Below are 14,624 nucleotides of genomic sequence, written 5' to 3'. Positions count from 1 at the left end.
GAACCACTACCAAACATGGAACTACTATCAATCCTGGAACTACTATCAAACCTAGAACCACTATCAAACCTGGAACCACTACCAAACCTGGAACTTCTATCAAACCTGGAACTTCTTTCAAACCTGGAACTACTATCAAACCTGGAACCACTACCAAACCTGGAACACCTACCAAACCTGGAACTTCTATCAATCCTGGAACTACTATCAAACCTGGAACCACCAGTAAACCTGGAACTACTATCAAACCTGGAACCACGACCAAACCTGGAACTACTATCAAACCTGCAACCACTACCAAACCTGGAACCACTATCAAACCTGGAACCACTGCTAAACCTGGAACCACTACCAAACCTGGAACCACTATAAAACCTGCAACCACTACCAAACCTGGTACTACTATCAAACCTGGAACCACTACCAAACCTGGAACTACTATCAAACCTGGAACAACTACCAAACCTGGAACCACTATCAAACCTGGAACCACTACCAAACCTGGAACTACTATCAATCCTGGAACTACTATCAAACCTGGAACCACTATCAGACCTGGAACAACTATCAAACCTGGAACTTCTATCAAACCTGGAACTACTATCAAACCTGGAACTACTATCAAACCTTGAACCACTATCAAACCTGGAAACACAATAAAACCTGTAACCACCAGTAAACCTGGAACCACTACCAAACCTGAAACCACTAGCACACCTGGAACCACTATCAAACCTGGAACTACTCTCAAACCTGGAACCACTATCAGACTGGGAACCACTAGTAAACATGGAATCACCAGTAAACCCTGGAACCACCAGTAAACCTGGAACTACTATCAAACCTGCAACCACTACCAAACTTGGAACCACTACCAAACCTGGAACCACTATCAAACCTGCAACCACTACCAAACCTGGAACCACTATCAAACCTGGAACCACTACCAAACCTGGAACTACTATCAATCCTGGAACTACTATCAAACCTAGAACCACTATCAAACCTGGAACCACTATCAAACCTGGAACTTCTTTCAAACCTGGAACTACTATCAAACCTGCAACCACTACCAAACCTGGAACCACTACCAAACCTGGAACTTCTATCAAACCTGGAACTTCTATCAATCCTGGAACTACTATCAAACCTGGAACCACTATCAAACCTGGAACCACTACCAAACCTGGAACCACTAGTAAACGAGGAATCACCAGTAAACATAGAACCACCAGTAAACCTTGAGCCACAATCAAACCTGTAACCACTATCAAACCTGGAACCACTACCAAACCTGGAACCACTATCAAACCTGGAACCACTACCAGACCTGGAACCACCAGTAAACCTGGAACCACTAGTAAACCTGGAACCACTATCAAACCTGGAACTACTATCAAACCTGGAACCACTACCATACCTGGAATAACTATCAAACCTGGAACCACTACCAAACCTGGAAGCACCAGTAAACCTTGAACCACTACCAGACCATGAACCACCAGTAAACCTGGAACCACTATCAAACCTGGAACTACTATCAAACCTCCTGCAACCACTACCAAACCTGGAACCACTACCATACCTGGAACCACTATCAATCCTGGAACCACTACCAAACCTGGAACTACTATCAAACCTGGAACCACTATCAAACCTGAAACTATTATCTGACTTGGAACCACCTATAAACCTGGAACTACTACCAAACCTGGAACCACTACCAAACCTGGAACTTCTATCAAACCTGGAACTACTATCAAACCTGGAACCACTGTCAAACCTGGAACCACTACCAAACCTGGAACCACTAGTAAACGAGGAATCACCAGTAAACATAGAACCACCAGTAAACCTTGAGCCACAATCAAACCTGGAACCACTATCAAACCTGGAACCACTACCAAAGCTGGAACCACTATCAAACCTGGAACTACTATCAAACCTGGAACCACTACCATACCTGGAATAACTATCAAACCTGGAACCACTACCAAACCTGGAAGCACCAGTAAACCTTGAACCACTACCAGACCATGAACCACCAGTAAACCTGGAACCACTATCAAACCTGGAACTACTATCAAACCTCCTGCAACCACTACCAAACCTGGAACCACTACCATACCTGGAACCACTATCATTCCTGGAACCACTACCAAACCTGGAACCACTACCAAACCTGGAACTTCTATCAAACCTGGAACTTCTATCAATCCTGGAACTACTATCAAACCTGGAACCACTATCAAACCTGGAACCACTATCAAACCTGGAACCACTACCAAACCTGGAACTACTATCAATCCTGGAACTACTATCAAACCTGGAACCACTATCAGACCTGGAACAACTATCAAACCTGGAACTTCTATCAAACCTGGAACTACTATCAAACCTGGAACTACTATCAAACCTTGAACCACTATCAAACCTGGAAACACAATAAAACCTGTAACCACCAGTAAACCTGGAACCACTACCAAACCTGAAACCACTAGCACACCTGGAACCACTATCAAACCTGGAACTACTCTCAAACCTGGAACCACTATCAGACTGGGAACCACTAGTAAACATGGAATCACCAGTAAACCCTGGAACCACCAGTAAACCTGGAACTACTATCAAACCTGCAACCACTACCAAACTTGGAACCACTACCAAACCTGGAACCACTATCAAACCTGCAACCACTACCAAACCTGGAACCACTATCAAACCTGGAACCACTACCAAACCTGGAACTACTATCAATCCTGGAACTACTATCAAACCTAGAACCACTATCAAACCTGGAACCACTATCAAACCTGGAACTTCTTTCAAACCTGGAACTACTATCAAACCTGCAACCACTACCAAACCTGGAACCACTACCAAACCTGGAACTTCTATCAAACCTGGAACTTCTATCAATCCTGGAACTACTATCAAACCTGGAACCACTATCAAACCTGGAACCACTACCAAACCTGGAACCACTAGTAAACGAGGAATCACCAGTAAACATAGAACCACCAGTAAACCTTGAGCCACAATCAAACCTGTAACCACTATCAAACCTGGAACCACTACCAAACCTGGAACCACTATCAAACCTGGAACCACTACCAGACCTGGAACCACCAGTAAACCTGGAACCACTAGTAAACCTGGAACCACTATCAAACCTGGAACTACTATCAAACCTGGAACCACTACCATACCTGGAATAACTATCAAACCTGGAACCACTACCAAACCTGGAAGCACCAGTAAACCTTGAACCACTACCAGACCATGAACCACCAGTAAACCTGGAACCACTATCAAACCTGGAACTACTATCAAACCTCCTGCAACCACTACCAAACCTGGAACCACTACCATACCTGGAACCACTATCAATCCTGGAACCACTACCAAACCTGGAACTACTATCAAACCTGGAACCACTATCAAACCTGAAACTATTATCTGACTTGGAACCACCTATAAACCTGGAACCACTACCAAACCTGGAACCACTACCAAACCTGGAACTTCTATCAAACCTGGAACTACTATCAAACCTGGAACCACTGTCAAACCTGGAACCACTACCAAACCTGGAACCACTAGTAAACGAGGAATCACCAGTAAACATAGAACCACCAGTAAACCTTGAGCCACAATCAAACCTGGAACCACTATCAAACCTGGAACCACTACCAAAGCTGGAACCACTATCAAACCTGGAACTACTATCAAACCTGGAACCACTACCATACCTGGAATAACTATCAAACCTGGAACCACTACCAAACCTGGAAGCACCAGTAAACCTTGAACCACTACCAGACCATGAACCACCAGTAAACCTGGAACCACTATCAAACCTGGAACTACTATCAAACCTCCTGCAACCACTACCAAACCTGGAACCACTACCATACCTGGAACCACTATCATTCCTGGAACCACTACCAAACCTGGAACCACTACCAAACCTGGAACTTCTATCAAACCTGGAACTTCTATCAATCCTGGAACTACTATCAAACCTGGAACCACTATCAAACCTGGAACCACTACCAAACCTGGAACCACTAGTAAACGAGGAATCACCAGTAAACATAGAACCACCAGTAGACCTTGAGCCACAATCAAACCTGGAACCACTATCAAACCTGGAACCACTACCAAACCTGGAACCACTATCAAACCTGGAACCACTACCAGACCTGGAACCACCAGTAAACCTGGAACCACTAGTAAACCTGGAACCACTATCAAACCTGGAACTACTATCAAACCTCCTGCAACCACTACCAAACCTGGAACCACTACCATACCTGGAACCACTATCAATCCTGGAACCACTACCAAACCTGGAACCACTACCAAACCTGGAACTTCTATCAAACCTGGAACTTCTATCAATCCTGGAACTACTATCAAACCTGGAACCACTATCAAACCTGGAACCACTACCAAACCTGGAACCACTAGTAAACAAGGAATCACCAGTAAACATAGAACCACCAGTAGACCTTGAGCCACAATCAAACCTGGAACCACTATCAAACCTGGAACCACTACCAAACCTGGAACCACTATCAAACCTGGAACCACTACCAGACCTGGAACCACTAGTAAACCTGGAACCACTATCAAACCTGGAACCACTATCAAACCTGGAACTACTATCAAACCTGGAACCACTACCATACCTGGAATAACTATCAAACCTGGAACCACTACCAAACCTGGAAGCACCAGTAAACCTTGAACCACTACCAGACCATGAACCACCAGTAAACCTGGAACCACTATCAAACCTGGAACTACTATCAAACCTCCTGCAACCACTACCAAACCTGGAACCACTACCATACCTGGAACCACTATCAATCCTGGAACCACTACCAAACCTGGAACTACTATCAAACCTGGAACCACTATCAAACCTGAAACTATTATCTGACTTGGAACCACCTATAAACCTGGAACCACTACCAAACCTGGAACCACTACCAAACCTGGAACTTCTATCAAACCTGGAACTACTATCAAACCTGGAACCACTGTCAAACCTGGAACCACTACCAAACCTGGAACCACTAGTAAACGAGGAATCACCAGTAAACATAGAACCACCAGTAAACCTTGAGCCACAATCAAACCTGGAACCACTATCAAACCTGGAACCACTACCAAACCTGGAACCACTATCAAACCTGGAACCACTACCAGACCTGGAACCACCAGTAAACCTGGAACCACTAGTAAACCTGGAACCACTATCAAACCTGGAACTACTATCAAACCTGGAACCACTACCATACCTGGAATAACTATCAAACCTGGAACCACTACCAAACCTGGAAGCACCAGTAAACCTTGAACCACTACCAGACCATGAACCACCAGTAAACCTGGAACCACTATCAAACCTGGAACTACTATCAAACCTCCTGCAACCACTACCAAACCTGGAACCACTACCATACCTGGAACCACTATCAATCCTGGAACCACTACCAAACCTGGAACTACTATCAAACCTGGAACCACTATCAAACCTGGAACCACTATCAAACCTGAAACTATTATCTGACTTGGAACCACCTATAAACCTGGAACCACTACCAAACCTGGAACCACTACCAAACCTGGAACTTCTATCAAACCTGGAACTACTATCAAACCTGGAACCACTGTCAAACCTGGAACCACTACCAAACCTGGAACCACTAGTAAACGAGGAATCACCAGTAAACATAGAACCACCAGTAAACCTTGAACCACTATCAAACCTGGAACCACTACCAGACCTGGAACCACCAGTAAACCTGTAACCACTAGTAAACCTGGAACCACTATCAAACCTGGAACCACTACCAGACCTGGAACCACCAGTAAACCTGGAACCACTGGTAAACCTGGAACCACTATCAAACCTGGAACCACTACCAGACCTGGAACCACCAGTAAACCTGGAACCACTACCAGACCTGGAACCACCAGTAAACCTGGAACCACTAGTAAACCTGGAACCACAATCAGACCTTGAACCACTACCAGACCATGAACCACCAGCAAACCTGGAACCACCAGTAAAACTGGAACCACTATCAGACCTGGAACCACCAGTAAACCTGGAACCACCAGTAAACCTGGAACCACTATCAGACCTTGAACCACTACCAGACCATGAACCACCAGTAACCCTGGAATCACCAGTACACCTGGAACCACTACCAGACCTGGAACCACCAGTAAACCTGGAACCACTATCAAACCTGGAACCACTACCAGACCTGGAACCACCAGTAAACCTGGAACCAGAAGTATGAAGAGTGAAAGTCTCTCACCGATCCACTTGTCATTCCCGTACCAGGATAGATTTCCTTTAGTGCTGTCGTAGTATCCGATCTTCTTATAGCTGCCCCCTGAAAGACACACAGACACACAGACACACAGGGGTCACAGTCACATCAGAAATAAAGGTGTGTGTGTGTGTGTGTGTGTGTGTGTGTGTGTGTGTGTGTGTGTGTGTGTGTGTGTGTGTGTGTTTGCTGGATGGAATTCATGTAAATGTTTAAAATGTGTTCTTGTATGATGAGATTGATGCAAACTGGGTTTCATGTGACTCCAAAACACTGAAGGCTAATTATATACTTATATACAGTAAATACACATCTAATTAGGGACACTGTGGTATTGCACAAAAATATAACTGCACATGCACGAACAGATACACAAAATACACACAAATCCAATTAAGATATTGCAATTCAATTACAAGCACACCAAACAAACAAATTCAATTAGTCAAAGAAGTTCACACACATCAAAATGTATTTACACACGTGTGTACTGATAGTACTAGTACTCCCACATTTAGCCTCATTCAGGAACATGCTTGATCTGATTAAACAGTATCTGTACAGTGAAAGAACGTATTAGTGCTCAATAGACTTTCCCTTACAGCCACAGTGAACAGTCTGCAGGCACGTTAGCACTGCTGGTCACTTTCACACATGCGATAGTGAACACACTCGTCTAGTGACCTGACGGCTCATAATGAGGAAAAGACAAGACTGAGCTGGACAGAGAGACGTGGAGCCCTGCTGACACAGAGACCGTCTCACTGACATGAAACTGTCTGTGTCTCCTGGAGGTGTCTCCTGAAGGTGTCTCCTGAAGGTGTCTCCAGAAGGTGTCTCCAGAAGGTGTCTCCTGAAGGTGTCTCCAGAAGGTGTCTGCTGAAGGTGTCTCCTGGAGGTGTCTCCTGAAGGTGTCTCCTGGAGGTGTCTCCAGAAGGTGTCTCCTGAAGGTGTCTCCTGAAGGTGTCTGCTGAAGGTGTGTCTCCTGAAGGTGTGTCTGCTGAAGGTGTCTCCTGGAGGTGTCTCCAGAAGGTGTCTCCTGAAGGTGTCTCCTGAAGGTGTCTGCTGAAGGTGTCTGCTGAAGGTGTCTCCTGAAGGTGTCTGCTGAAGGTGTGTCTGCTGAAGGTGTGTCTCCTGAAGGTGTCTCCTGAAGGTGTCTCCTGAAGGTGTCTGCTGAAGGTGTGTCTCCTGAAGGTGTCTCCTGAAGGTGTCTCCTGAAGGTGTCTGCTGAAGGTGTCTGCTGAAGGTGTCTCCTGAAGGTGTCTGCTGAAGGTGTGTCTGCTGAAGGTGTGTCTCCTGAAGGTGTCTCCTGAAGGTGTCTGCTGAAGGTGTCTCCTGGAGGTGTCTCCTGAAGGTGTCTCCAGAAGGTGTCTGCTGAAGGTGTGTCTGCTGAAGGTGTGTCTCCTGAAGGTGTCTGCTGAAGGTGTCTGCTGAAGGTGTCTCCTGAAGGTGTCTCCTGAAGGTGTCTCCTGATAACCACAGACGTAAACTTTCTGTGTGGCTTTCCAGGTTCCTCTCCTGTGTGTGGGTTTCCAGGTTCCTCTCCTGTGTGTGGGTTTCCAGGTTCTTCTCCTGTGTGTGGGTTTCCAGGTTCCTCTCCTGTGAGTGGGTTTCCAGGTTCTTCTCCTGTGTGTGGGTTTCCAGGTTCTTCTCCTGTGAGTGGGTTTCCAGGTTCCTCTCCTGTGAGTGGGTTTCCAGGTTCTTCTCCTGTGTGTGGGTTTCCAGGTTCTTCTCCTGTGTGTGGGTTTCCAGGTTCCTCTCCTGTGTGTGGGTTTCCAGGTTCCTCTCCTGTGTGTGGGTTTCCAGGTTCCTCGCCTGTGAGTGGGTTTCCAGGTTCTTCTCCTGTGAGTGGGTTTCCAGGTTCCTCTCCTGTGAGTGGGTTTCCAGGTTCCTCTCCTGTGAGAGGGTTTCCAGGTTCTTCTCCTGTGTGTGGGTTTCCAGGTTCTTCTCCTGTGTGTGGGTTTCCAGGTTCCTCTCCTGTGTGTGGGTTTCCAGGTTCTTCTCCTGTGTGTGGGTTTCCAGGTTCCTCTCCTGTGAGAGGGTTTCCAGGTTCCTCTCCTGTGAGAGGGTTTCCAGGTTCCTCTCCTGTAAGAGGGTTTCCAGGTTCCTCTCCTGTGTGTGGGTTTCCAGGTTCTTCTCCTGTGAGTGGGTTTCCAGGTTCCTCTCCTGTGAGTGGGTTTCCAGGTTCTTCTCCTGTGAGTGGGTTTCCAGGTTCCTCTCCTGTGAGTGGGTTTCCAGGTTCCTCTCCTGTGAGTGGGTTTCCAGGTTCCTCTCCTGTGAGTGGGTTTCCAGGTTCCTCTCCTGTGAGAGGGTTTCCAGGTTCCTCTCCTGTGAGAGGGTTTCCAGGTTCCTCTCCTGTGAGTGGGTTTCCAGGTTCCTCTCCTGTGAGTGGGTTTCCAGGTTCCTCTCCTGTGAGAGGGTTTCCAGGTTCCTCTCCTGTGAGTGGGTTTCCAGGTTCCTCTCCTGTGAGTGGGTTTCCAGGTTCCTCTCCTGTGAGAGGGTTTCCAGGTTCCTCCCACATTCCAGAACTTGCATGTTAGGATTAACTGGTGAGGCTATATTGCTCCTGAGTATGTGAGGTTGTCTTCCCTCCCCTGTGTTTGTCTTGTGAAGGACCAGTAACCTGTCCAGCTGTCCCTGTCCTTATCTGTCCAGGTGTACCTGTCCTCATCTGTCCAGGTGTACCTGTCCTTATCTGTCCAGCTGTACCTGTCCTTATCTGTCCAGGTGTACCTTGCCCATAGTCAGCTGGGACTGAGTCCAGCACCCCACAACCCTGACCAGGAGAAAACGAAGTGGAAGACATATGGATGAACTACAACATGTTTGATAAAGTTCTCCACCAACACGACTAATTCCATGGTTTCACATTTCACTTTGAGCTTGATAGTGCACAGCTTCTTCCAGTGACTCTGTGGACACAAGACGTAATCTAGCAACGCCTTCTTTATATATGTCAGGTATCAGGGCGCCTCCTAATAGTCCCTCCTAGTTCCTTTCCTAGCCACTTTACCTTAACCCCTGGATGATGTCATGGTGTTAAGGAAAGGTGTTAGGAGGCTTCCTAAAGGTGTTAGGAGGCTTCCTAAAGGTGTTAGTGAAAGGTGTTAGGAGGCTTCCTAAAGGTGTTAGTGAAAGATGTTAGGAGGCTTCCTAAAGGAGTTAGTGAAAGGTGTTAGGAGACTTCCTAAAGGAGTTAAGGAAAGGTGTTAGGAGACTTCCTAAAGGAGTTAGGAAAGGTGTTAGGAGGCTTCCTAAAGGAGTTAGTGAAAGGTGTTAGGAGACTTCCTAAAGGAGTTAAGGAAAGGTGTTAGGAGACTTCCTAAAGGAGTTAGGAAAGGTGTTAGGAGGCTTCCTAAAGGAGTTAGTGAAAGGTGTTAGGAGGCTTCCTAAAGGAGTTAGGAAAGGTGTTAGGAGGCTTCCTAAAGGAGTTAGTGAAAGGTGTTAGGAGGCTTCCTAAAGGAGTTAGTGAAAGGTGTTAGGAGACTTCCTAAAGGAGTTAACGAAAGGTGTTAGGAGACTTCCTAAAGGAGTTAAGGAAAGGTGTTAGGAGGCTTCCTAAAGGAGTTAGGAAAGGTGTTAGGAGGCTTCCTAAAGGAGTTAAGGAAAGGTGTTAGGAGGCTTCCTAAAGGAGTTAGGAAAGGCAATCCCGTTATTTTGACAATCCCACTGCACTTCCACTAGGTGATGTAATAACTCCACTAGGTGATGTAATAACCCCACTAGGTGATGTAATAACTCCACTAGGTGATGTAATAACTCCACTAGGTGATGTAATAACCCCACTAGGTGATGTAATAACTCCACTAGGTGATGTAATAACCCCACTAGGTGATGTAATAACCCCACTAGGTGATGTAATAACCCCACTAGGTGATGTAATAACCCCACTAGGTGAAGGTTAGTGACGTCTGCTGTGGTGAAAAAACGACCCATTTCCAAAATGGACTACAAAAAGCACATTTGCACCACGTTCCTCTGAGGTTCTAACCTCTGGTATCGTCTCAAATATCTCAGGTTTCAATGTCAATCAAAGGAAAAGAGGAACTAAAGGGAAACGGCTGCCAGGTGAATAAAGAACCAATCAGAGTGAGAACAGGCTGCACTAAAACTGGACTTTACTGTGTTGGTTCTACAACATCCAGAACATCCTAGTTGGGATCTGGGTTCTAGATGATTTCAAGTGGTTCTAGGCAGATTATTACTTTGGTAACTTACATGATCTGCTCCTTGTTCAGTCATCCTGAGTTTCCCTGAACGCTCCGATGAGCGGGTTCCTTTAAATGTTGTCATCGCAAGGAATTGTGGGGGAACATGAGCTGGTCTCCTTTGGTAAAGGAAGCATCAGTGGTTCCTAGGCTAAAGGAGGTTCTAAAGGAAGCATCAGTGGTTCCTAGGCTAAAGGAGGTTCTAAAGGATCCATCAGTGTTTCCTAGGCTAAAGGAGGTTCTAAAGGAAGCATCAGTGGTTCCTAGGCTAAAGGAGGTTCTAAAGGAAGCATCAGTAGTTCCTAGGCTAAAGGAGGTTCTAAAGGAAGCATCAGTGGTTCCTAATCTAAAGGACGTTCTGAAGGAAGCATCAGTGGTTCCGAGGCTAAAGGAGGTTCTAAAGGAAGCATCAGTGGTTCCTAGGCTAAAGGAGGTTCTGAAGGAAGCATCAGTGGTTCCTAGGCTAAAGGAGGTTCTGAAGGAAGCATCAGTAGTTCCTAGGCTAAAGGAGGTTCTAAAGGAAGCATCAGTGGTTCCTAGGCTAAAGGAGGTTCTAAAGGAAGCATCAGTGGTTCCTAGGTTAAAGGAGGTTCTGAAGGAAGCATCAGTGGTTCCTAGGCTAAAGGAGGTTCTAAAGGAAGCATCAGTGGTTCCTAGGTTAAAGGAGGTTCTAAAGGAAGCATCACTGGTTCCTAGGCTAAAGGAGGTTCTGAAGGAAGCATCAGTGGTTCCTATGCTAAAGGAGGTTCTGAAGGAAGCATCAGTGGTTCCTAGGCTAAAGGAGGTTCTAAAGGAAGCATCAGTGGTTCCTATGCTAAAGGAGGTTCTGAAGGAAGCATCAGTGGTTCCTAGGCTAAAGGAGGTTCTATAGGAAGCATCAGTGGTTCCTAGGTTAAAGGAGGTTCTAAAGGAAGCATCACTGGTTCCTAGGCTAAAGGAGGTTCTAAAGGAAGCATTAGTAGTTCATTGACCTAAAGGAGGTTCTAAAGGAAGGAAGAAGGAGGACTTGCTCTGTACATGAACAAGAAGAGTGTAACCCAGGGAGTATACACATTCTAATCTCAACGTGCTGTAGGGACCTAGAACTCCTGGTGAGTCTGCACTCCTTCTCTCCCCAGGAGAGTTCAGACATTCCATTGTTCAATGCATCTATATTCCACCATTGGCCGAGGCAGTGGTAACGAGTGACGTCATCCACTCCACTGTTGTTAAGTTACAAACACGACACCATGAGGTGACTACGCATGATAATATCTGGGTACTTTAACCATGTACCTCTGGACACGACACTTCCTGCTTTCACCCAGTATGTTGACTGCAACAACTGGGGAAACAGAACTACTGACTCAATGTATGCAAATGTAAAGGATGGATCCGGTGCCTCCCTGGAAAGGAGACCAGAACCTCTTCCTGAGGTGCCCTCCAGAGTGAGGAGGCTACCCACATACTGCAGGGGTTCCAGAGGAAGGATCTGGAGGCAGCTCTTAACCATCCATCCATCCATCCATCCATCCATCCATCCATCCATCCATCCATCCATCTTTCTTTCTTTACTTGCTCAAAAATTCTTAAAAGGTGCTTAATGCTAAGCTAGGCTAACTACATCTTTAATCCACCCGTATAATGAATAGAAGAAATGTCAGCGATCTTTCTGCTGAGTCTGCGGTCTTGTTTCTTGATCCTGGCGGGATAATAAAGCCCAGACTGAAGGCTGGTGGTTGGCACACCTACCAGTGTACCAGACACATCTACAACAGGGTTCATCTTCAGTCAGTACTGCTTCTAATAAAAATGTTACTTTGACATTCGTGTCTTTGTTTTCTGCTGGCAAGTCAGATGTCCTACATCCCTGTCCCTCAGTTGCACTTCGTGGAATATTTCATTAATCTAATCCAGGCCTGAGGGATCTCTGTAAGCTCTACCCATGAAAATTGGCCTGTCATCAGCTGGAGCTCATCCCTGTGGCTGGCTGTAATAACACTTCAGTACCCAGTGCAGCAGCACACAAAGGCACAAACCACAACTCACTGAACTCCTCGTCTAATTATCCACTAATCATTGCACATTATTATCACAGTCAACCAAATGGACACTACAGAGCAGAGTGCTGTGTGATTCAGAGGCCCTGTGTGGCGGACCAAGCTTTAATCAGCGTTACACAAGCCATCACACACATCACAATGCCAGTTTTAGTGGTCTGCTGACAAAAGCACCAACAAAATAGTTTGGGGAATGTAAATAGAGTTATGAATTCAGTAAAACACGCACATACGCGTGTCCCACTGGTTTATAAGCATGTAGTCTATAGACCTTCAGAAATGTGGAAGTAAGTGAGTAATATTTCTTTTATTTATAGCACTGTATTAATCCCCAGAGGGGACAGCGTGAAGCAACATCACATGTAGGACACCAACAGAGATGTTCTAGTTTCTAATCAAAGTCCCACAGCAGATGGTGAGAATCTGTGTGACCGAGGAGGAAATACAAAGTAAACAGTGCAGAGGGGTCGTGGTCAGTACAGTAAGGCAGCAATACTGAAGCATGTGCTACTAATAATAATGATTTTCTTCATCACCAGAATAACAATCAGCAGTATTGATGATGTGTGTAGAGAGGAGTTTTGACTATGTACACAACATAAAGAGAATTATTTTGTGGTTGACTTGAGATAGATCGAAGATTTACAACAATATGTACTTCGAAAGGTGACATACAGTTTGTATATGAGGTGAGACAGTTTATAGATCAACAGACTTCAGCGACGCCTCCCAGAGGAGAGCAGCTGGAATGGAGTGGTATGTGAAGGGTCTGAACATGTACGGTACAGGTCCAGTACGGACAGAAGACTCTCTCCAATGCAGCTGGGTCATGGGTCATATCATGGGAGCGTTGTAAAAGATGGTCAGCAGACCCTTTAGCAGGTCCAACTTCCCGATGTTCTCTCGTCCTTCTGCTTCTTCAGGACAGTATATAGGAGGTTCCCTTCAGGTCCTGAGGTGGATCCCAGCACTGAGAAGGACTCCACAGGAGACACCCTTGTTACAGAAGGTGAGGAGTTCATTGTCATCGATTGTCTGCTTCTTGATCGGCTCCAGCAGACCTCGGACCTGTTGTCCCGCTTCAAATCTGCAAGCAGATTCATCATCATGGTACTGTCATCTGCAAACTTTCTTTATCAGCAGCAGTGTTGGGCAATAACGCATTACTAGTAACGCTTTACTATAACGCTGTTACTTTCGAGAGTAACTAATACTCTAACGCTTTTCTTTTTTAAATAAAGTAACTCAGTTACATTACAGCATGGTGCGTTTGTCTGTTACTTGATAAATGAATTCATTTGTGGCAGGCTGCCTTGTACTTCTCCTTGTTTACAGTGGCGACGCATTGTGGGCGTGTTTCTGTTGATTCAGTTTGTGCGCCACTGGGATCATGGAGAGTCAGGCGAGGGCGAGGAGAGTTTCTCAAACCCAAAATAAGCTCATGATTTCACTTAGTTGAGCAGAAAGACACTATAATAAATTGTAAGCTGTCTTTCTGGCTCGAAACTCCGATCTACTGCGACGCGACTGCATCAAGGTAATGCTGGCAGGGGAGTGACCGGCAGCTCAGCCCTCATCCTGACCCCCTCATCCTGCCCCCCCCATCCTGCCCCCCCCCCCCCCCCCCCCAGGGACAACTTCGGCCAGTCGGGTCGCCAGTGCTTTAGCAAATATTTCAACTTCTGTATTTAAGAGAGATATATGCCTGGGGCACATTGTGATGGGTCGCTCTCTTTTTTGGCCATTAAGGTTATAGTTGCCTCACTTAACGACTTAGGGAGTGAGCCCAGCCTAAGAGACTCTGCCAGAACATTTGTTATTTGAGGGGAGAGGTGGGCTGAGAACTGAGAAGAAAATTCTGCCGGGAAACTGATTTTCCAGATTGCATCAATGCTATAGCCTGTGATATTTCCTCTTTGGATAGAGGTGCCTGAAGCTTCTCTTTAAAGTCTGAGGGAACAGTCGCTATTAGGAGGGTGTCAAGGAAGGCCTTAATTGCTGTTTCATCTTTGTTGAGTTCTGAG

The 14,624-nt window shown here is 46.0% G+C and overlaps 1 protein-coding gene across 1 annotated transcript in view; it reads right to left on the bottom strand.

Annotated features, from left to right (window-relative positions):
- The window catches only part of gabbr1b (gamma-aminobutyric acid (GABA) B receptor, 1b), a gene marked incomplete at its 3' end in the record, with an annotated part of 148,917 nt that overhangs the window by 64,501 nt on the left and 69,792 nt on the right, over positions 1 to 14,624 (bottom strand). Inside the window, exon 9 of the mRNA XM_080485024.1 lies at positions 6,339 to 6,416. Coding sequence (XP_080341150.1) covers positions 6,339 to 6,416 — 78 coding nt within the window. The remainder of the gene's footprint in view (positions 1 to 6,338; positions 6,417 to 14,624) is intronic.

This window comes from Lipophrys pholis (assembly GCF_963383615.2).
Source record: "Lipophrys pholis genome assembly, chromosome: 17".
NCBI lineage: Eukaryota > Metazoa > Chordata > Actinopteri > Blenniiformes > Blenniidae > Lipophrys > Lipophrys pholis.
The sequence above is the reverse complement of the archived record's forward strand: the minus strand, read 5'-3'. Positions and strand labels throughout refer to the sequence as shown.